Source organism: Falco biarmicus, chromosome 2, assembly GCF_023638135.1.
Source record: "Falco biarmicus isolate bFalBia1 chromosome 2, bFalBia1.pri, whole genome shotgun sequence".
Lineage (NCBI taxonomy): Eukaryota > Metazoa > Chordata > Aves > Falconiformes > Falconidae > Falco > Falco biarmicus.
Genome location: NC_079289.1, coordinates 90,097,964 through 90,122,057, shown reverse-complemented (window position 1 = coordinate 90,122,057; position 24,094 = coordinate 90,097,964). Strand labels below are relative to the sequence as shown.

At 39.4% G+C, this 24,094-nt stretch overlaps 1 protein-coding gene across 1 annotated transcript in view; it reads left to right on the top strand.

Annotated features, from left to right (window-relative positions):
* The window catches only part of PHEX (phosphate regulating endopeptidase X-linked), a 113,801-nt gene that overhangs the window by 74,548 nt on the left and 15,159 nt on the right, over positions 1-24,094 (top strand). Inside the window, exons 13-16 of the mRNA XM_056329663.1 lie at positions 1,289-1,366; positions 2,984-3,087; positions 10,570-10,628; positions 22,142-22,196. Of these exons, the coding sequence (XP_056185638.1) occupies positions 1,289-1,366; positions 2,984-3,087; positions 10,570-10,628; positions 22,142-22,196 (296 nt within the window). The remainder of the gene's footprint in view (positions 1-1,288; positions 1,367-2,983; positions 3,088-10,569; positions 10,629-22,141; positions 22,197-24,094) is intronic.

The following is a 24,094-nucleotide window of genomic DNA, read 5'->3' as shown; positions in this document are numbered from 1 at the left end:
TTTCATTATGGAGGAAGGGGAATCTTCCCTTGAACACTCACCTCCTACAGCAAGAAGGAAATAGAAGTTGGACCCCAGAGAAGTCCAGGCTCTGCTCACAGAGAGGTGAATGAAGGGTTGGTATGGCTGCAGTTGGTTTAAAGGCCATTCCATTTATTGCACTTCATATCTGCAATATTCGTGTGAGTTTAGACATCTGAGTTTGAAGAAGAAGTTTCTAGAAGAGCGTTTTTTGAGGGGTAGCGGGAATTCCAAGGAGAGTTTACATTTAGCATCCTGAAAACATTGTGGAAAGTGGAAGCTTTGTGCTACCCTAGTCCACCATGGCTTTAATTTATTCTATGGACTTGTCATATTTGACTTCTTGGTATGTCTCCTTAGCCTTTTGTGTCCTTCTGCTCTTCAGTTCTGGAAATGTGTTGTTTCCCCAGAGATTGTGGATGGCTGGGTGGCCTGCTTGTGTTTTTGTGAGGACATTACTAAGGCTGTTTATATGCTTATGCCATGATTTACAAAGTGGGAAAACTCATCTACAGCTACTATCACTTCACACCAGTGTTTACACAGATTGTGTGTAAACACTGGGACCAAGTCATGACTGAAAGTAGAAAAAAAGTGGTTAATGAAATTGAAGTGTCTTATTTTAACACCTTTACTGACATTAGGGAAAGTGAAAAGACTGCAAAGCAGAGGGATGAAAGTGGAGAACAAAACCAAGATTAGCCCTGTGGTTTTAGGAAAGTACACTGTCCTTCAGAAAAGTGTGCACCCATCCTCAGGTGTAAATGAAAGTGACCTTCAGTGGAAATACGCTAATCTGCACTTGCTGGGACCCACATTCATCCATATCTGTGTATCAAATCCATTTTAACAGGGATGTGTACCTGCTACTGCGCCATAGCAGAACAGTCTATTGCCTGTTGTCTTTTGGAAAACATTGTGGAGATGGGCATTTGACCGTCTGATTAACACAAAAAACAGTAAGGAAAATCAGCTGTTAAGATTTTGCACTCAAACACGTTGCTGTAAGTCTGCAAAAGCTCTGCAGGCAGCAACAGACCTACTGTGATAATCTGACAACAGAACCTGGACCCTCCACGTTGTGATGTGAAGCTTATTTATGGCACCAAGTTTATCTTGTAGGCAAGTTGGTTTGAAGTAAAAATTAAGATGCCTTCAGGGAGGCATAATAATACAAAGTGGAAATAGAATGGGAGAAAAAAATGTGCCATATTCTGAGAAATGGTTATATCTACCAACACTTTTTTTCTTTTTTTCTTTTTCAAAGGCAAAGGCAGTTATGGCAAAAGTTGGTTACCCTCAATTTATAATGAATGACACATATCTTAATGAAGACATCAAAACAGTAAGTGTTAGACTTGCAGCTTTCTTCTTTTATGTATTGCAAATTTTCTTTGCTCTGTTTCACTGCTGTCTAAAATCAAAGCTCTTCTTTTGTTTGGCATGCATCTGGAATTCTTGCCTGATAATTTTTAAATGTTGAATTAAGTGTGCTAGCTGTCATGTTTGAACAGTCAATGCCAGTGTGTCTAAGTGAGATGACCATGAGGCCTGCTGGGAATAAAATATGCCTTCCTACTCTTAAGCATCTTAAAGGTTAAACATACACTGCCATAAATTTTGCATTTATTTATAAAAAAGAAACAACCCCCACACATTTCTCCTCAAAGTAATGGTCTTCAAAAATACTAATGCATTTTTCCTCAGAATATCACAATTTATGATGCCCTATATAGGCTCTCCTCATCTCTCCAGCCTATGAATTTTATTTATGATTGTTGCTTATAATTATGCCTAGAGGTCGCAACCAATGTATAGGCCTACTGTTCTGGCTACAGGACACGGATACTGTGGGGGAGTCCTTCCTGACCCAGTTCAGCCCCAGACAGGAAGGCAGATGATGAAGAATAATTTATTTTACCATTTTTCAAAGGGGTAATTGTGGCATGCATGTGATGAATTGTGTTACTGAGAGTCACAGGCAAAGTAGAATCACAAATTCAATCCTGAACTGGTAAAATACAAGCATGATGGTCATCTTTGCCAGAGAACATGAATAAACACTAATCAGAGGCAAAATTTATTGAGGAAACTTTGAAGAACCAACTCTACCTGCCCAGTCCTTGTTCTTGGAAACAGTACGGTGGGATGGTGCTGTGAAGGCAGTGTAATGAAATTGGGGATGTGACCAACTTTATCGCTCAGTGGATGGAATTATTTGCCCAGATAAGTGGTAATGTCTAGTGAAAAACACTTGTTAATCGTGGCTGCAAAGCTGTAGTTTACATTTGAAGTGCAACTTCTTCACAAGTCCCAAGCGTGCTTGAAACTGATGACTAGGATATAGTCTGGATTTATAAACGATTAACATCCCTTTTTCTTGCATGATTAGTTGTGTGTGTGCATGTGTGTGCTATTAGATTTGGAGGCTTATGGAAGGATGGAGCCCTATGCCTGTAAATATTTAATGTGTGAAACAGTAAGAAAGCAGTGGCAGAACCCTTGGAGGGCACAGACTATGAAGTATCTGTAATAAAATGTAGATTTTATTAAAAACTGAAAAAGGGGACTTTGTTGTATTTTTGAAAGTGGTTTTAAGATGTACTATTAAAAATAAAAGTAAACTTATTTCCTTCTGGAAAAGAGGCTGTCTTAATAATAGCCATAGAAATGTGCAGTCTGCAATTCATAGTTGGCTACTTCTGATTTTCCTCAGCTCCTCTCAGCACAGGGAAAAGCTTCTATGATGTTCCAGTCCCTTCCGTAGATCCATTCAGCCACTGTTTTTTAACTAAGTTCACAAAATACTTATCCTTCCTATCAAGTGTGACAATTTTACTTACTTTAGTAATGGCTAAAAAATTAGGTGGCTATCGTGTTTAAAATAAAAGTTGTGATTGTTTTATGTCAGCTTTTGTTTCCTTGGACATACTTTAAAAATGCCTGTGCTTTATCTATACAGCTGAAGTTTACAGAAAGTGACTATTTTGGCAATGTGTTGCAAACTCGCAAATACGCAGCCCAGTCTGATTTCTACTGGCTTAGAAAAGAAGTTCCAAAAACAGAGTGAGTAGAGAAAAGGCAAATTTACATAATTGTCTAAGAATATTTTAAATTATATTATTTAATTTATATAATTAATGTTTTAATATAATTATATACACAGCCACATATGATACAAAAAGCCTATGGGCAGACCCCCAGTTATTCAGAAACTCCTGTGGATACTTTTTTGCTAAGTTCTAGGTATCCCTCTTCTGATGCACAGTAATCATATGCTTGCAGCTTAAACTTAATTTAATGAGAAAAGGGGTAATTGAATCTCAATTAAAAATGGATTATGTGTCTTGGTCACAGTTAGAATCCGGAATGGAACAGCAGGGATTTATGAAATAAATTTTCTACGAATGGAGCCATTAGTAAGAGATAATGTTATTAGTAATAGCAATCAGCATTGTTAGTTATCTGCTGTTGATAGCAAAGATATAGAATAAAACATAATTTAATTTACATATGTTGTTTTTATTTATTTGTAAACATGAGAGTGCAGATTATGTCATATACTGTCATAAAATCCATGAGAGAATCAGTCTTTTTTCTTACTGGTGGGTAATCGAATCCTTAAAATGCAAATTAAAACCTAAACAGAACTTAATTAGTCTAATCATGCTACTTAAAAATTACTCCTTCTACACACAGCCTTTGCAATCGATGCTGCCTGCTTAGTTCCTGTGGTGGTATTTTCTTAGGGCTTCAGAAATTCCTACTCAAACTGAATCATGCCCTGTTTCAGGGGTAGCTCAGTGTTGCGTGTGAGGCAGGTAGAGGTTGCTAGCAGGACAGGCACAGGCTATTCCTGGTTAGAATGTTGTGATTTGGCCCCATATTTTCAAGGGGTTGTTTATAGCTTCATTTTAATTGTAGATTTTACCTTCTTGTCAAACCTTACTCTGATATTGCAATGGTTAATCCCAGGAGATGATTTTGTGAGCTTTCCTGCAGCCCTGGATGCCAGGGCTAGATCACAACCAATATATTCTCTTCAGACCAACAGTTTCCATGAAAGCAGTGAAATAACACTTGCCTCTCTAGCAACAGTGATCAGCAGCCTGCTCCTCAGGAACAGCATTGAGGCAGCAGAGCCCCTGGATCCTTGGCACGATGGGGAATCGCCCCTGTAAGGAAACAGGGTGGTGCGTAATCCCTGACTGTACGCATTGGGCTGCAATCTGAGAACGATCACATGAGTATGCTTAAGAAATGAAGGTTTTAGCTGATTGCCCACTACAAGATTGAACACTTACTCATGCTTCTTTACCCTCTTATTTCAATGACTACTTAACAGCAGCCCCCTCATCACCTTTGTCTTGCTTTTCTTGTTATTTCATGGTGCACGTTCTGACCTGGGGGATCCCGATTTGATTTTTGGTCTCTTTCCTTTGTCAGCACAGCTCTACGCTCTGCCTTCAGCAGGGCTGGAGGTAACCCCTGCCCGAGCCCTCGGTTGTAATTATTCTTGCTGGGAGATTGTTCTGCCTTTGCACCTGCTTGGTGATAGAAAAAGGCTCTGAAAGTGGTGTCACTGTCTGCTTTTGCTGTGTTGGCTGAGGGATACCAAGGCACAGAAAGTCATTGCCACCTTCAGGGTTTTTTTAATTTATTATAATAAACCAATAACTTCCACCCACCAGTCTGAGGTGTGTTGAATCTGGCCTTAAAAATATCAGCACTTGCCACATTTTAACTATCACACTCTACTGCTTTCTGATGCTTTCACTTCTCTTTAGTCTTCCTTTGTTTTTCTGTTGGTTTTTTTTTAAGCTTTTATATTTCATAGAACTCCACAGATCTTTCGTTTACACTGAAGCTTGGTGCTAATACAAAATTACCCTTGGGGTTTTATTTTGGTCTGCTTCATTTCTTCTTTTGCCTAGTTCAGTAGCTTTTAGCATAGCATTTATATTTAGAAATTCATATTATAAGGTCTTCCAAGATATGGACTAAAAAGGATAAATAAGAAAACAAGTGTTTAAGGAAATGAGTTACCAGAAAGTAAAGTAATATTACCCCCAAAGGGTAAAACATTATATTCATTTAGCAGACAGTTCAGATTTCTCAGCGCTATCATTCTAAACTGGACTCATCAGCATAGTCAACTAAATGGAAAATCAAAATGATGGTTCACTCAAAGCACCAGGGAAACACCACAGAGGAGTTGGGAGATAAAACACAAAAGAGTTTGGTAAAGCAAGGGGGAATGTGGATATCAAAGTGAAAATCAGTTATTCTGTAAATTTAAGTTTTGTAATCAAAAAAGAGGGGGGAAATGTCCCCTAAAGCAGAAGTAATTATAAAAATTCTTTGTCCTCTGTTCTGCTCCCTCACTCTCTAGCAGTTACCTGCCTTACAGGAAAAAGGAGCATGGAGGAAGTCAGGCAGGGCACTGCTCAGGGCATCGATGGGGACACACACCTGGCCCACCTGGTACCAAGAAGCTGTGACAAGGCAATGGGGTACCAGAGCCATCTGCTCTGCCAATCCTGAGGGCTAGGACCCTGCCACGGGCACCACAGCAGCAGGAGGTGCAGCTTGCTGTCCTCAACACCTGCTTTGGGTGCCAGCTGCAATCTAACAGCTGGCTGGGGACATGGCTGTCATCTTCACAGCTGACTCTATCAAGCAAGAGAAAAAGTGCTTGGGTATCAGGAAAGAGACATACAAAAGCAGTTTGTGATGGGAGCTGAGGAAAATGTTGCATGAAACAGCACAGGTTGGATCAAGAGGGCTGGGTGGAGGAGGCAAGACTGGAAGGGGGAAGTGTGGGAGGAAGGGGACGAGCTGTGGAGGCAATTATAATAAGCCAGGTGAGACACAACTAGAGCAGAGGGAGGTGAAAGGCAGTGCGTGGGGAGGTGATGGCCGTGTGGAAGGGAGAGATAAAGGAGAATCAGGGTTTTAGTGGTGTTTGTTTATTCATCTGTGGTGCCATATACATTCATACATAGAAATATACATGCACATCTGTATGCATATATAAACTCACGTCCGTACCTTTTTAACAGCAATTGGATCTATCCTTCTTAATACTGATATCGTACTTCTAAAGAGCAAGGCATCAGAGGACTTCTTGGGCATACTGCTTCATTATTATTGATCTTTCTCTTTTGAAGTCAGGACATCTCTAAGATTTTTAGACCTGGCCAAATCTTTCTTCCTTTTCACTCAACTTCCAGTGCTGGAGATGGAAGCATCTAGTATCCCTATAAGAGGACACAGAGGAAGTGTACTATGAGAAGATTCTTGGGTGTCCTCCAGGACCTATTCCAGTTTCTTGACCACACACTATTGTTTATAAGCCCTGGATCTTGGTTTGCAGCAGGGGAGGGCAGCTCTGAGAGGTGCTGGGCTGGATGCCATTAAGGACAGCGTAAAAGCTCCTCCTGCAAAAAGGGGAAAGCAGCCATGAAAGACACCAGGCAGGCTGTTGTCTGTTGAAGAGATGCTGCTGGAGAGTTCAGAAATCCTGTGGGTGGACCTGCACTGGAAAGGAGAGGCTGGAAAGGAGCATCCTGGAGCCTTTTCCTGGTCTTTGAACCTTATCCGAAGCAGTGATGTGGCACTGGTGGCTGGGCCCTGCCTTATCATCCCAGTTTCTTGCCAAGCCCCAGGGGAGACAGATGGCAGCCTGGCCTGGGAGGCTAATCTTCTGTTTCTAAGTGGGGGAAAATGTATAAAACAGACTAACAATGAGAAGAGGAAATACTTTTTTGAAAGTCATCTTGAAGGTTGCCTTCCCTTTAGAAGTTTTTCTTTATAGTCCTTCCTTGAGAAGAGATTTGCTGTATTGCAACTTCATTAGCAACTTTGTACAGCCTTTTGCTTCTAACCAGCTTAAGTATGTTACACATTCATAATTTCATTTTCTTTACTTACGTGATTTTTTTAAAAAAAATTTCTACTTGGGATATTGGCCACCAAATTCTGCTCAACTGAGTGATTTCTTGTAACTCAAAAAGATGAGAGTACAAGCTGCAAATCCAGTTTGTGTGTTACAGAGAATTAAATAAATTACAAGCTTTTCCCTGTATTGTAAGTGTTCCCAGTCACCCCTCTTCATGACTGGCAATGTAGCACACTATACTTTTAACTCAGAAAGGAAGGTATCATGGAAAAAATTGTAGCTTAAAGAAACACAAATGTAAGAGAGTATCTGTCCCACTTGCTACCTCAGTGCAGATTTCAGATTTTATGTCTACAAGAGAAATCTCAAACTTTACAAGTGTCAGGTCTGCTGCATTAGGTTTTGACTGCTGCAGTAGTTGATAGGTAGTGCTATAGGTCATGGTTCAAAGCTGTCCCTTGTTCACATGCTAATAACAAATGGGAACAGTGTAAACAATTCTTATTTTTTTAAAAATTTACTTTCTAATTAAGAAAAGCTTAGAGTTTGTTTTGCCTGTCCTTTTTTTATATCCTTCTGTTAATACATCAAATGCACTGAAATTGTAACTGGACTTAAAGCAAATGCCCAGGCTGCCCAGGCAACCTGACTTCAAACAGGAATGACAGTGCTCTTTCTAAATTTGCTTTACCTTAAAATTTAACAGCAATAACTATTTATTACGGACCTTCATATAGTAATTTGGTGTATTATTAGTTAAGGTCTGTCACTGAAAGTTCAGTCATTTCAAGGAGCTCGCTGAAAGAGGATGACAGATAAGAGGTGAAGTTGTTCTGCTAGTCTGAGTGGAAGCAGTCTCAGTTATTTCTGCTCTGTTGTGGAAAAATGCTTCCTAAATCTTTTTGAGAGTGGCTCAGAATGGTACAAAAAAAAATGCTGGAGTGTAAAAATGCTCCTTCCTGAGTGTCTAAACGTCAAATATGAATGAAATTCAGGAGTATACTCTGCTTGTCACTAGAGAGCTCTTGTTCTTCCTGATTCCTCGGTACAGCTGCTAAGTCTCCTCTTCCTAGCTGTTTAAAAACACAAAAAACTTCATATAGGGTCATTCTTGAGACCTTTTTATGAAAGAGTGACTTGGAAAGAACTTAATTCAGTTTTACAGTGAGAAAATCAAGGCTGCTGTCCTTCTTGGACTCCTACTAAGTTCAGGAAACAGGATGGGCTCTGCTGTTGCAGTGGTAGATCATGAAGAAAGAAGCGGTCTCAGGATGGAGATGTTGTGATGAGCCTTAGCAGCTAGTCTACAAGCTGAGAGTCTATGAGTTCATAGGCATGAAAGCAAGCTGTCCCTTGGTACTTGGTAGCTGTGGGCAAAATGGCAACAGCACTTGCAGTTGCTCTCCAGCAGAGTGAGGTGCTCCTGTGGTGACAAGTACATGCATGGCTGGTTAGCTCCTCACCCGATAAAACCAGGTGTAATCTTATGCTATTAGACAGATGTCTCTCGTCAGTGAAGAGATCTTTAACCACTGCTTGTGGTGGTTCCTATCTTGAACTAGCTGGCAGTGAGCCCCTGGGGCTGAAGCAGCAAAGAGGATGGGGAGAAGAGCAAAGCACATTAGTCTGTGTTGAAGTACCTGTTATCTGTCTCGGGCCCTTGATCCTGTGACTGGAAATGAGAGGCCCTGTAAGACACTTGCTCTAAGATTTGCAGAAAGGGAGGGTTTGTTGTTCCAGAAGCCTTTTTCATGCTTAAAAGTTGCTGTTTGGGAGAACAGAAAGGCCACTGTAAGTAGAACAAGTCAATAGGGTGAGGTAGAAGCCACAATGCTTTGTGTCTTTGTTCAAACTTACAGTAAAATCTAAATTAAAGTCCTGAGTGTTTCAGATGGTCCCTTTCAGATAGGTTCTCTCCGTGTCAAAAAAGGGACAGAGTCCTCCAGCGCTACTTCTAAGCCTGGAGAGCAGGTCCCATGGCACAAGTGACTGGCTTTCGTCCTTCAAAACATTTCAGCTGATTGGTGCTGTGAACAAACATGAAGTTGTAATGTTATTAATTAACCCCCTTAATTTTCCTTTATACGCCCACCATAAGCATTCTTTCTTCAGTTTTCCATTATCTCACTACATTACCTCTAACATTTAATCTCTTTATTATAGAGGAAATGGAAAACACGCTGGAAAACAACCTCCTCCTGCTCCTCCCCTTCAGAATCTCCTAGTAAACAAAACAAGGAGAGTTATCTGTGGCAGTTGGAGCCTATAGTGTGATGGATGGTTAAGATATTTACATGTTATCACCCTTTGCTTTCATTGGTTAGTTTCTCTAGTTGCTGCATTGTAATATAAGCTGCTCAACTTCGAAGATGAGAGAAGCAGATGAATTTATTGATAACAGACAAAATGCTGCCACTCTAAAGCTCTCCCCTTTGTTATATGGTTTATGTGAGGACATCAGTTGCCAGAAAAACAGTCAGGATAACTGATTCATTTGGTGGTGCTTTTTAAAGCACAGATTGTGTATGTGAATGTCACTGACATTGCACATTTTCCATGTTCTGGAAGATCTTCCTTTGTCTTACTCTGTGTTTTGCAGCTCCCATCTCTTCTCTTTGAAAAAAAAAAAAAAATCCAAAGCAATTGCATTGCATTCATTTGGCTTTACAAAACTTCCAAACCATGTATTGCTAAAGATGTCAGGATGTTCCTGCTTGGACATTTGCTGGAGTTGCTTCTAATTTATTGTGAATTAACCACTAATTCTCATAATCTTCATTACTTTTCTTATATCTCAGTTCTTCCTTATAAAATCATAAAGTGAAATCTTGGACTCATTGAACTCAGAGTTCCATCTGAGAGGATTTGCATCTTGCTGAAGCCAGTTGAGATTTTTCACTCATATGGGTGAAACCACTGTCAATATAGTTGAGCTTAGGCTAAGCAGATTTGTAAATCCTATTTGCTATTCAAATCTAGGTTTCCCTCCAGTATGTATGAGAAATTTAACTATGAGAAGAAATGCTAATATTCCTTTTCAAATTTGTTTTGCCTACATTTGTTTATAAGCACACTGATGGACATGTTCATTGTGTAGGGTACAGAATGTGAAGCTGTTTTGAATTTAGGTTCCTGGAAAGCACCTGTGCATGTTGCTGGTATCATCCTAATTGTTCAAGTAGCTGTTCAGCAAAGCGCCTGAAGCCACTTCACTCATTTCAAAATGCTCTCCTCTAAATTCAAGAGGGAGTTTCTCCATACATGGTTGAAAGACACCTAAGAGAGTTTTCACAGCTGCTGTCAGCTTTGCAGCTGTGAAGTTGGGTGAACTTCAGTTCATAGCATGGCAGACCTCCCAAGCACAATGGTCACTTAGAAATAAAACAGATTAGGTAATAGGAAGCTTAACAATCGCTCCTCTCGAACATTCATTGACTGTATGCACTTCAAATGAAGCCATTAAACAATAGATTTCAGTGTTCAATAAAGTGTAGGTAGCATGTGTTGAAATGGAGAAAAACTTTAATGTATCCTAGGTCTTAGACATTTTTGCTTCCTTCCACTGAGTTCACTTTTTATCTTTGCTCATTCTATTCAAAAAGATGTGTAAGTGTACTGACAGCCAATTTCTTTTGCTCTTACTGCAGGTGGTTTACAAGCCCAACTACTGTAAATGCTTTTTATAGTGCATCTACCAACCAGATCAGTGAGTATCTGACTTCTGAGCCTCCTTATAAAGTGTCTGTTTGGGAAATTTATGTATCAAGCTTCAGATAATATCTGTACAGTTTCTGTGTTTGTGAGTGAAAATCAAAAGCTCAAACCTGGTAATTCAGCTGAGAGACATCTTAAGTGAAAGGATAGTTCTGGAAAACCAGGGAGCCCACAAATTTGAATTACCGTTCCTTAATGAGTTACCCTGTGTCAGCTGAATTGCAGTGACTGCTTGTGTGTGTATGCTGTCCATCGCAAGTGTTAGCTTAAATCACTTTTATTGAAGCTTGATGTTTCTGTCTTCTGTTTTCTGTAGCAAAAACACGTGTACACATGCCTCCATATACAGTGATAGCAACTCAGTCCCCTACTGTTAACAAATACGTAGCAATAATCGTGACTAGAGGAGACTGTGATATAGACCAGAAAACCTAAGAAGTGGTGTCCAGTGGATTTGTTCAATACCTTCAAGGACAAGGAATGGTATCTATAGTTAATTTAAAATTCTTACCTGTATGGTTTGATGATATCTTGTATGTACAGTACAAACTGTCTGATGCAAATTCTAGTTCTTGGTGGTTTTTAGAGTGCATAAGTCCTGATTTGGAAGCATATGAGGTACAAGAGCAGAGTTTTTCAAAGATGTGTATGGATTTGGATATTCATTCCCATTTATTTTAATGTGTAGAAAATCTTATTGGCTTTAAAAATCTATACCAGTGTTTTTGTGTAAAGCACTGTTATCTTTACCCTGATGCCTCTTATGCTCCTATTAGCTTTGGAAGTTAAGTCAGCCTTCTTGTTGTGTGCTGTCAGGGTCTGGAAGGCAGCTGCCATAACTTCTGTGGTCTCAGTCCCCAAGGACAGGCATGTCAAAAATCGTTGAGTGACTCCTTTTTCTCCTGCATCTTGTTTGGTCACAGAAAGTAGTTTTTGAAAGGTACAAAATTAATGTATCACACTGAAGAGGTTGTAGCAGAGGGCTGGCAATCCGAGTCTGCTGGCATCTGCTCCTACCAATTTCTGTAAACAATTTTTCCCTTCAAACCACTCAAATTCTTTGGTGTTTAAGTGACCTCATTTGTAAAGTGTGTGTGATAATTAGGCAGTTCTTTTGATTAAAATTAGTTCTAGACCTAGACCGCTCTACCTTAATTAGAGGGCTGCCGTCATTAAGTAGCCCGTTTATGTTGATGGTCTGAGGGAGCACTAGAGGCAGACTTCCCTGAGCTGATCCTGATGAACTGAGCACTGGCCACCACTGCTGCTTCAAACGTATTGTGTGAATGGAGAGGAAGCCTGGTCAGTGCCCAGTGAGAACCATTGCTGTTATGTCTTCTTTAATATTGGGTCCTTTTAGTTTCAACAGTGTTCAGCTCTCTCAGCCTCTTTGCCATGGCACATTAGAGAAAGCTTTAATGAGAGGCTGGAGTCGCTGAAGCTAAATTTCACACTTGCTGTATCTAATGGTGTCACAAAGCAGAGAGCTGTCAAACGTAACCAATCAGTCATGGGTGTAGAGGCAATTGTGTTTTATATCATAACTGCTGACTTTCTTATACTGCTGGCATCTGACCTTGAAGTTTTGATAGTGCTGCTCACTGTCCTTTTAGGACTGTTCCTAAGAGGAGAAGGATTTAGGTGGCTCTTTCTGAACAAAACCCTCTTCTGCCTGAGAGAGAAGTACAAATGTAATCATACCCTGAAAATGATGTGCAATACAAGGGAATACTCAAAGAAGGGCACAACGCAAACAGTCTTCCACTGCTGGCTGGTGCCTTTTGCAGGGGAAGAGGCCCTATGAGATGTAGGAGGAACATGCTGAGATCTGAAGATGCTGATAAATATTTGACACATCACTACTGAGTTCCCATTAATGCTACTAAGAAAGAACTGCGCTGCAGGAGACTGAAGTTTGTGAGCCTATGCATACTCATATTGTGTGAAGTATCCACCGGGCAAATCTTGCACCCAGTGGTTATTACCTTACTGCTTTGCAGCTATATTTTCAGTAGTAACCAACCCAAAGTTCTGCAGAGACTGGTGATATGCTACAAAAACTGTGGCCTTTTTAAAGACCTAGTTAAACAACAGAAAAAAAATTCTACAAATGAGAGTCATTTGAGAATAAGAATTAAGAATGAACTCTAACAACTTAAATGTAAAGTTGTGATAGTGCAAGCTCACAAGGATTTTGAGTACCAATTTTTAAGAGCATAAGTACTACTAATAAAACCTTTTTTCAAATACACTGAAAGAGGAGACTCTCTAAGATATAAAAATAAAATATTTTTTTGCGTTGAAAGCATTTAGGAAGTTCTTATCCTGGAAATTTTTCTTGTGAGAGGTAAGCCCCCGAAAGTATTTCAAGTTTAATGCCAATAGAAGGTACTTTAGAAGAAATTCATAAAGTGAACTGTGCAAATATAAGGACCAGATAATATTATCTCAGTTATTTCAAAGGAACTTAGACAAAAAATTGCCAAAGAACCACCAGCTTTGATGTATTGCTTATCACTTGTATTGGCCTTAGCACAGGAAGAATAGGTGTGGCATGTGTTAAATCCTTTTTTTCAAAAGAGAATCCAGAGATCCACATTAAAAGCCATTCTGGCCCCTATGTGAAGGAAACTCGTTGTGACCACAATACAATGAATAAGAGAGAATGAATAAGCATATGATAACTGTAATGGGGTAGAGTCAATGTGACTTGGTTTTTGCTTTTTCTTTTAGAAAATAAATCATGCTTTTTTAGTCTATTAGTGCTTTTTGAAATTCAGAAAGCCAGTAAATATGCTTGATATACTGTATTAATTACCATAGAACACTTTTAATGAGGTTCTTTTCCAATGCTATTAACTGGAAATTGTATGGAAAAAGAAAGAAAGTCCTTTCAAAAAGTAATGACTGATTAGAGATAAGAAAAGGAGACAGGAACAAATTACTTGTTTTCAAAATAATTGGAGGGGCATGTTATGAGGATCTGTGTTAGCAGATGATCTGGAAAAGGGGGCATTCTGTTCTGAACAAAAGGACAGACACATAAGCTCAGTCCAGGAGGACAGGTCCCTCTGCTGCCGAAGATAGAAGATAGAAGGTATATGGAAGATAGAAAGGTATACTAGTAGAAGATTACCTCACAGATAGGTGCCTGATGCTCTTTGCCTACACATCTATTACTGGTCACTGCTAAAAATAAAAGAATGAACCAGCTAGGGTCTTTATCTGCTTAAGTGCACCTGCTCTTCAGTGAGCAAACTGCTTTTTAGTGTGTTCAAGGCCCATGTTTTTCTGCTCCTGGTAAATGAGTTTACTAAGAAGGAGAATTTGAGAAATGAGAATTTTAAAATGGATTACAGAAATTGTTTCTGGAAAGCAGCTTCTACATTAACTGGAAAATACTTGGTTCCAAAGTTGATTCTAAAAATTAAGACCATTCAGTTTGGAAATGGAAATGTATGGGGTGATGTTACCAGCATAACCACAGCAACTCCAGACTTGATTAGTCACTGAAGTCTTCTTGAGAGTGTTTGGAGAAAAAGCAACATCAGTGCCTTGAACCATGGATTCTGGACAGGAGCTATCATAAGTTACCTGCAGAAATGGAGGAGAACATGGAGGTCCTGATCACTTGTGAACTTCAGTAAGGTATTTTTGCTTTCTGCACTCAGGTCACAGAGTGGTTTTTGACACATTCCTGATGGAAGGATTACAAATTCTTCTGTCTCTGTAGTCTGTATTGCTGACATAAGCATTAAACAAGAAATCACTTCCATCTCCATACAAATCCATTCGATCTTCATACACAGGCAAGCTGTCAAGCGTTTTTAACTTGACTACTTGACTGCTCAGCCACTTGAAAGAAAAGGTCTTTCTTCACTAAAAGTGAAAATTAATAGAGAGCAGAAACTAGAATATTTAGAAAATTAATAGATTTGGGGGCATACAGCAAATCTTGCATATACAGTAGATTGTAACAAATTTTGCTGCACTTCAGTGCAAACAACCTTCTGTTTGCTATTGCTTCATTTCATTTTCATTACTAAACTATTGAGAACTTGAATGGCCAACAATTCTGTTAATGTCTTCAAAGGAGAAATAAGTAGATATATCAAGGTAAGATGCGCTGCAAAGAGCAGAGTTAAAGAATGTGGTACATATAATTGATCTTAATGTTAAACATGTTTACTCCTGTTGTTCTTTTTACACGAGTCCCATTGATTTATTTCTGCTTCTTGCATAATTCAGAGTGTCTTACATTAACAACCACACATGTTTATAATGTTTGTTAATAATTTTTCAATCCTAGTTTGGATCATTTTTCAATTTTCTTTGCTTTTCCTCATCAATTTCCCCTCAATTATAGGTACTTAACAAGGACAACAGGTACATGGCATTTCCTTTAGATTCCAAAAAGCTATCTAAGTGCACTTCATATAATCTAAGCAGCATGAATACTATTTTTTTAATTATCATAATTGGAACACGAAAACACTTTCCAAAAGGCACTGTTTATTTCAATAAGCTCTAGAGCATTCAGTAAATATGTGCTGAAAGTAGATAGAAGTGATGATCAAAGTGTGCTAGCATACTTCTGTCACAGAAAAGGTTTTATTTCATTACAGCACTAAAATATTGGTCCTTGAATATGTTAAAGATAGAAGGGAACTTCTCATTAGACATTTGGTGTATTTAATTTTCTTTCCAGTGTAAATATGTATGCCTCTAGAATACATAAAAAAAGTAACATTTATGGGTTATGAAAAGTAATGAAAGGGAGATTTACAGTGAACTGAGGCAAATATAAGCAACACACTCATGAGGTGTAAGCTTGAATAGATGTATTGGATAATTAACTACTGTTACTATCTCTGTAAGTTTATACCCATGCTGCTTCTAAGTCATTTGTGCTTGTGCTGCAGTTCTCTAGTGAAAGTCAAGAGGCCTCTTTAGAGAGCAGCTTCATTACATGTTACAGGAAGAAGATATAATCTAAAACAGAATTTCAAAATTATGTTTGAATTAGCATCCATAGAGAACCCCACAGATGAGAGCTCGTATTAGCCAATAAGTGCCATCTTCATAGAAAGTGGCATGCAGATATTGATGCTGGAAGCTTGCTAATGTTGTGAGTTGCAAGGAAGAAGTCTTATCTTGCTTGGAGGCAGGGAAGTGCTGGCAAACAGCACACAGTGCTGTGGTCAGGGAAGGACAAGGGGACTGTGCACAGGGGCACTTTCTCTTACCTTAAGAACTTGACTAATTGGGAAGTTATTGATGAAGTAGTTTCAAATGCACCATTAGTTTCCAGGAGGTTAATGAAGGTAACAGATTTGGACTGAACACTTTCTGAGCCTTGTTATTAAGTGAGCTTGAAGTGTTCTTAAGTGAGCTTGAAGCGTTCTTAAGTGAGCCTTCATTTTCAGTTCTCCCTATTTACTAATGACCAGTATTCTCTTTTATTTAATTATGGTCACAGGTGAGATGATGCATGATCCTTACATAATTTTTTTATTTCTTCCTACAATTCTTATCTATAAATGTATAAAATAGGAGAGCTTTTTCTTTGTTCTTCTCTTTATTTTTTTTCCTTCTTTTTTGATTTTTTTGTGGGTAATCTAGTGATCTTTTTCCTTTAGAAAATAAAGATTAAAATTTCTTGTAAAAACATTTTCACAGGTTTTCTAGTCCCTTAGTACACAGTATTCCTTGGCCCTTCACAAACCATCTCATGTTTCTTCTCACATTGCCCGGCTGAGGTTGAGAAATGCCGGGTTCTCTCTTTTTCATGAGCAGCAAAAATCCTTTTGTGAGGTGAAGCAAAAACTGAGCTAAGAATTAAACCAGAGGCTGTGGAGTCCTCTGCTTTAAGAATATCACTTATCTTTATCTGTTAATGAATTTATTCACTACTACTCAGAAAGTTAAGGTTTGTATTCATGCATGGTGTGGAACAGTCACTGTGCTTTAGAGAATTTATATTTTCTATCCTTACACAATTTATGTTTTCTATCCTTTCCACAGGATAAAACCTGAAATTAAGTGTAGGATTCAGGTCCATGTTATGACAGAGATTTTGATCTTGATCACTTACATATAGGTGCTGAAATCTGTCTGGGATGCTCTGCAGCATCTGATATATTTCCTCATATATGGCATATCTGAGAGAGAACTTGCAGGAGACCCTTGCCCATCAAGACTGGCAGCTAGAGCTCAAGCAGGACATACAAAGTCATCTTAAAAGTTACTGGGAAGAGATTCAGTTGTCTAAACAGAAGTCTGTGGAACCATTCTAAACAAATGCATCCTGCACTTCATGCTGTTTTTAGATAACTAACCAACACCCTAGTCATCTTCATGTTTAATGCCTTATGTGAATTCAGTATCCTTTGTTTACTGACCAGCAGTTAGTCTTCTGCTTGTATCCTATCCCTTTAAAACCCTCCATCTGAATTCATGTAATGACACTTAAAAACAAGTTACAGCTTTTAAACGCATCTGAGAATTGCCAGTACAACAGTCAGCAGGGTACCCTGTATATCAAATAATTTAACACAGCTGTCTCCAATACCTATTATTTACATACTGGATTCACTAGCCTGTCAGAAGTTGCTTTAAAGAAACCAACTAATTATGTGAAACTGTAAATGCACTAACTTGAAATAAGGCTTTGGAAGATCTTGTCTACTCAGTTAAAAATACCATGTAATATGACTGATTAGTCTAATTGAACTATAGAATTTGAATTCATATTTAGATTTGAACTCCAAATTTCCTCATGATCTGGTGAGCCATCTCATGTGTTTTTAGTTTACTTCATCCATTATTAGTCTGCATTGTTTCAGTGAACTATCAGGTGAAATGTGGTTGCTTGTGTCTCCTCAGTCAAGTGACAATATCACACTGAGTCTCAGGGCGTTCATCTGCAAAATGTGTATTAATAATACCATTAAGGTATTAGCTGGTAAATGGATTCATTAATGGCAGTAAAGCTCCTGTAAAATTAGAAAAAAAAAGTTTCAAATTTGAAATACATTCTAACAAGCTTTAGAGCACCTTGCTGCAGAGAGAGGCTGAAAATGATATAATAGATAAAATGATATAATGGATAAAATGATATAATGGATAAAATAAAGCTAGAAACCTTCAATTAAGCAAAAAAAGTACTCATGTGCAGGTAAAATACTGTGAGATCTTCAAGATCCATGTAAATTCAGAGTGAAATATTTGAAGTAAGACAGATGTACTCCAGTGCTTGCAATTCCCCTGCATTCCAGAGCAGTAAGGTGAGTAAGAGGAAAGTTCAGCAGTCACTGCCCAAGGGTCCAGACACCGGACTTATGAACACAAACCTACCTGGAGGTGAATCTGGTGAGGGATGTGGAGGGCAACAAGAAACATTTCTGCAAGTGTAGCAGCAGCAGCAGAAAGTCTAGGAAAATTATGGTCTTACTGCTGAATGGGGGAAGGGGACCTGGTGACAAATGACATGGAAAAGGCCGTACTCAATGCCTTCATTGCCGTAGTCTTTAATGGTAAGACTGGCTTTCAGGAATTGCAGGCCCTTGAGACCAGAGGGGAAGTCTGAAGCAAGGAGACTTACCCTCAGTGGAGGAGAAATTTAAGGAATATTTAAACAGACAGACTCTGAGAGGGTGCACCTACAAGTGCTGAAGGAGCTGATTGATGTCCTTGTGAGGCCACTCTTGATTATCTTTAAAAGGTTGTGGTGATCATTGGAGGTTCCTGAGAACTGGAAGAAAGCAAATGTCACTCCTGTCTTCAAGAAGGAAGATCCAGGGAACTACAAACTGGCCAGCCTCAAGTCAGTCTGTGTGTACATGATGGAGTAGGTCCTGCAAACAGTTTCCTTGACCAGCCTTCTAGGATGAGATGACTAACTTGGTGGATGAGGGGAGAGCCATGAACGCAATTCATCTTGACTTTAGTAAGACTTTCAGCACTTTCTCCCCTAATATTCTTAAATGCAAACTGCTGAAGAATGGGCTAGGCAAGTGGATAGTTGGGTGGACTGAAAACTGATTGAACTACTGGGCTTAAAGGGCTGTGATGAGAAATTCTGGGCTTTAAAGTGTTGTAATCAGTGGTACAAAGTCCATCTGGAGGATGATCTAGTCTGGCTGTCCCACCTTGCCACCTGTAAAATGCATGGATGTAGAGTATCAGTGCTGTTATGAGACAACTTGAACTCAGCTGTCTACAGACTTCCAGTGCTCTTGTGGCATGTGACACCAGTGCCTATCCCAGAATAATGCTTCAGTCCTATGACACTGCTGCAAAAGTACGTAGGTTGTGAGAAGGTAGTCCAGGAAGAGTCTGAAAGTCCAGGTCCTACATATTGGCAGATAGGTTTGTGTGGGGTCTGTAATAAGACAACACGGTTTTCTTTCTGTGTGCTGTTTGTAATGGCCTTGAGCGTAGGCTCCAAGCCTGCACTAGCAACGAAGTGTATGAAGAGAGGCTTTCAGCCTGTATCCCTCTTCTGGGTCTGTGTAGAGGGAGAAAGCATGAAAAGATGCGCTAAAGCCTAAATTTATGGTGAGGTGTTAGCTTAAAGTACCTTCCCAGTGCCTGTATCCATTCCTTAAGATGTGAAATTCTCTGAAGTCTGGCTGACTTACTTCTCCAGATCAGTCCTTTGCTTGCTTGAACTCCAGTGGCATATAAATAATCCCATTAGTATTTATTGCTTCTACAGCCTATAAGCTCTCTGAGTTTTGTCATTAATTCTTCTAGGTGCAATATGCCAAGCAAGAAAGAAACAGACTTCACAAGGGATTTGCCTAAATTGAGGGATTCAAAACAGCACAAAATAAGAAACTGTCAGGTTTCTATCTTCTGTTATAACTCCAAGGAGATTCTAGGTCTAGGACACTCTTATCCTTGTTCCCTCCAAGAATGATCTGGTTGATGCTTGCCTGAGGGAGACATTGCATACGGGAGAGGATGCCCTGTGTTGCCAACTCTGAATCTGTTCCTTGTAGCACTGCAATAGTGAACAAGCACCCTCCCTCATTTAGTGCTACCAGTCTCTGGAGAACAAAACACCTTTGCTTTACTAGCTGCCCAAGAACCACTTTCAAAACTATATAACTTTTTTTCTTAAAAAAAGAAAAAAAAAATCCTATTTGGGGTAATACATTACCCAAAGTACCCTGAGTTTTTCTTAAATGTGTACTACATTCTAGTGGCTTCTGACTCTGCTTTGGCCTGAAAATGCTTCTTAAGCTTCCTTTAGTGCAATCAGACTACAAAGATTTTTCACACAGCTGCCCAGAAGCAGAAACAACTCCTACAAACAAGCTCTATGCTTAGGCATGTCTTACCAAAAATGGATCCTGACTTTGAGTAAAGTGATTATTAACCTGTTGTATGGACTCAGGATTGGGCCTTCTCCCTGTTCATTCACTTGACTTGTTATGTGAAAACTTTATCTCGTGGCTTAACTCACAACTGTGTTTCAGCAATGTCCTATGAAGACATCTTTAGATTGTGTTTCTTAGATGGATGAGCCTGAGTAAAGTTTTGCACCTAGTTTACTGTAAATAATGTATATTACCTCCACCTGGCACACAGACAAGTGCAAATTCACTACGCAAGTCTACACTGGACAAAATAATTGCAGCTTGATAGCAGTGACAGGTGAAAGGCACACAGGATTGTGTGACCCTAAACATGATTTTTGGGATGACTGTGCTACCTTGTCCATACCATCTTCAGTTTGGGCTCATTTATTCATTTTGGCCATAGTTCCACTCATCTGCTGTTGGAGGGAGAGGATCATTTGGGGTTAGCAGACCCTAATGATTCCTTCAATAAATGGTTTCTTTGGCATGTCCAAAGATCTTTACTGAGGTTCAGTATTTGGAAGGAACCAGGCTATGTAGTTCAGATTAGATTTTCAGCTCTTAACACCAGCTCTTAACTTAGTGCACTAACAAGCAATTTTCGTCAGGTTGCGTGAGTGTACCATTGCTGTGAGATGTTTAAAAGCATACATGGTAAATTCTCTTCTGTGTGGGCTGGGAGGCAAAGAGAGTTAGATCAGGAAGACTTTGTCCTTGACATTGCTACAATTGTGTTTTGTAGCATTGGAAAAGCAAATGATAATATGCTCAAAACAAAACAGCATCTGGAGGAGTAAGAAAAAAACACTTTGAAAATAAATTTGAAAACCACATTTTTTGTAAGGTAATTGCAAATAGGTATTCCAGGCGGCCAGGGAGGAGCAGAAGAAAAAAACCACATGGGTAGGCCAGGAAGACATGCCACTTGTCACATCATTTGACATGAATGACACACAGCATACTGTCTTTATATACTTTGTAAGGAAAGGACAAAAATCTTGCCTGACAGTTTACCTCAGATAGGAAGAAATCCATGTCCTGTTTATCAACAAAAACTGAATAGGGTTCGAATCAAGCAAATGTGATTTTAGTTTTGACCTGAGTGGCCAGGTGATTTCTTGAAAAGAGACCCATAAGCTGAAGCAGAGGTTCCTGGGAAAGCAAGCGAATCACCTGAGGAAACTGGTTCTTCTTTGACGAGGTGATGTCCATGTGGGGTGACCTTCGAAGTGGGTGTATGCCTATGCTTTATGGATGGGAGTTCCTGACACAAGACTGAAAATTCCACATTTGGGTCTGTAAGGATGACACTTTTCACCAGAATACAAAAACGTTGACTGCAGATGTCTGTTTTGTTTAGCAGTTTTTTTGGCTGTTAAACTGCTACCATGTTCAGCTACACTGTCTTCAGAATGGTGGCACTGAAACGTCTCCCAGGCATTAGAAACAGACCTGTGACATTCAGTTTATGCAACAATTTTGATTCCTGTATGTAACATCAGTAGATCATCACTCACTTAGAGTGTCTCCATGGACAGGTTTTTGGCAACTACCAGAAGCAGCCAGGTAATTCCTGTAGCGACTGACTCTACACCCTTAATGGTCTATAGCTCTCCATTACCAAAGTGCCTAAGTATGTTCATTTGCCTTTGATTTTCATAGACTATATAGAATTAGGTTTACATTTTATCACTTTCATATGTCTCTTGCTGCACTGAAGCATCATGAAGCTAACACTTTCTGAATTCTTGTTTCATTTTACATATATATTGTCTGTTGGTCTGCCAACACATCTGAGGGCAATCCAATAGTTTTCTTCACAGGAAACACTAGGTGTTTTTTTCACAGGAACGTGTGCACTTACACACACAGACATGTGCGTAGCCATGGAAGAAAATAAAGTTCTTGCAGTGCAGCATCTTGTTGCCATTGTGGTCCGGAAGGAGGGAGGATCTCTGCCTCTTCTCAAAGATCCTCTCTACTGCATTCTGAAACTGCCATCTGAGGGAAAGCTCCTCTAGCAAAACCTTCTGTAACAAAACAAAAAAGGTCATAAAATCCAAAACCTTGGGCCTTGTGACTGTTATACAGCTGTAGTGAACTAGGGACCTCACTATTACTGGTTTTGCTGTTGCAGGATTCCCAGCAGGAGAACTGCAGAAGCCTTTCTTTTGGGGAACAGAGTATCCTAGGTAAGTACTGCAGTACAGAATCTCATACACCTGGAAATGAGGAATAGCAGGGAAAGGTACTGGAAATACATATAAATGAAGAATAGGACATGGAGAAGGCAGCTACGCTGCTGAAGATGACCAACAGGTAGTGCACAGGAATACTGTGTTGTCCTTCTGTAGGGAAAGCTTGTCTCTTGGGTTGTATGTTCTTCCCCACTGTGTCCTGCTTTCACTGCTGAAAAAAACACTTTGAAAACTGCTGCTTTGTGCAACTACTTTTCTTACCCTTGGGAGCTGTATGTGTTGCTGTTGTCTTAAACTGGTGACTGATTTCTCACAGGATTTGCTAATTAAGTGCACCTGAGTGGAAGTGTTTCAATGCTACAGCATGCAGATGCAGCAGTGTGCACATGGCAGGTATTAAAAGGAATTGTAAATCAGGTAGCTAACACCTCCTGAACAGAAGTGAATACCCTGAGAAGCCATTTATTATCAGTTTATTGTTCACTCTCTGCTAATATTTAAGATTAACAGTGGGCCTTCATCTGTGCCTGTTGAGGTGCGTGAGAATATCTCCATGTGCGCAAGTGATTGCCTGAGCAGGCCTATGTGCTTCTGTAGTTGGGGAAGGGTAATTATAGGTCACATATATTTAATTTTGAAAAATCGCTGCTTTTGTGCAGTTCAATAACTTTCTATTTTAGGGCAGGATAAGATCGTGAAAAGTTTCTGATGGAAGTTTCTGAAAGTTCTTTTGTAGTTATGTAAATCTAGTTACTGGTGAAACATATCTGTAATAAATCTTTATTAAAAAGAAGCAAAGTTTTCAAACATTTTAGGTTTGCCATCTTCCAATCTAGACATGTCCTTGTAAACAGAAAATTTGGCAATATATGTAGAGAGACACATTCAATTTAGGAACAAATGAATCTGCATTCAGAGAGAATTCTTATGAGCCAGGTGACTTTCTAAGTGGTAATTGGAGATAGAAGAAAGTCCTTTCTTGTTAAGGTGAAGGAACTTTCTGCTGTGGTTATTGCAGACCTGCTTCCAGCTTTCCTTTCTGAAGAGATTTCTTTGTACCCTGACCTTCTGCCGTAGCAATAGAATTGTGGTTCTTTCAAAGAATTATACTTTGCTCGTTTCTCTTCTTTAAAGGTTACCTTAGCTTAAATTGGTTTTGCTTCAGTACATATCAAAATGAAATTTAGTAAACAAATGTAGCTGGTTTATGTCAGACAATAGATTGCTTTTGTCCTTGAAATATTCTGGATCTGTTTTCTGTCTGCTTAAAAGAAGCAGTACATGGCAGCTGAACAGGAGAATCATCAAAAAGTCATCAGCATTTGCTAGAAAACCGATTTAGCAAATTTTTAACATTTAGAGGCATTTTAGTGTCCAGTTCCAGCATAACCACTATAAAACAGTTGCATGTATTTGCATAAAGGGAAGCTAAGTTACCACATTACATCTCAGTACATGAAATAAAATACCATTCAAATGCCATTATTCATAGTTATGAGTCTTCAGTTGCCAGATATATTGAAATGGAGACTTCAAACTTCTTGAGTTGGTAGCTTCCCTACAGTGCTTTGAGTGTCTCCAGTCCCAGAAAGTTCCACTTTAATATAGTTAGTACCTCTTGGGCTGTATCTAATCCCCTGCATCTCTGTCCAGCTGTGCCCCAGAAGTGAAGAGCATGAACAGAGCTGGGAGCATTTCTGGCAAAAATGTTGTTGAGCTGGGCAAAATGCTTAAGGGGGTTCACAGAAACAAAGGCCAACATTCATGCCAAACTTCATCCCATATTTTGGAGCTGGGAAATGCCCTAGGAGTGCCCAGGCACCAGCCTGTTCTTTGTCCCTGACACTTGTGGTAACTGAGAAGCTTAGAGGAAAAAAAAGATGTATTTAGTA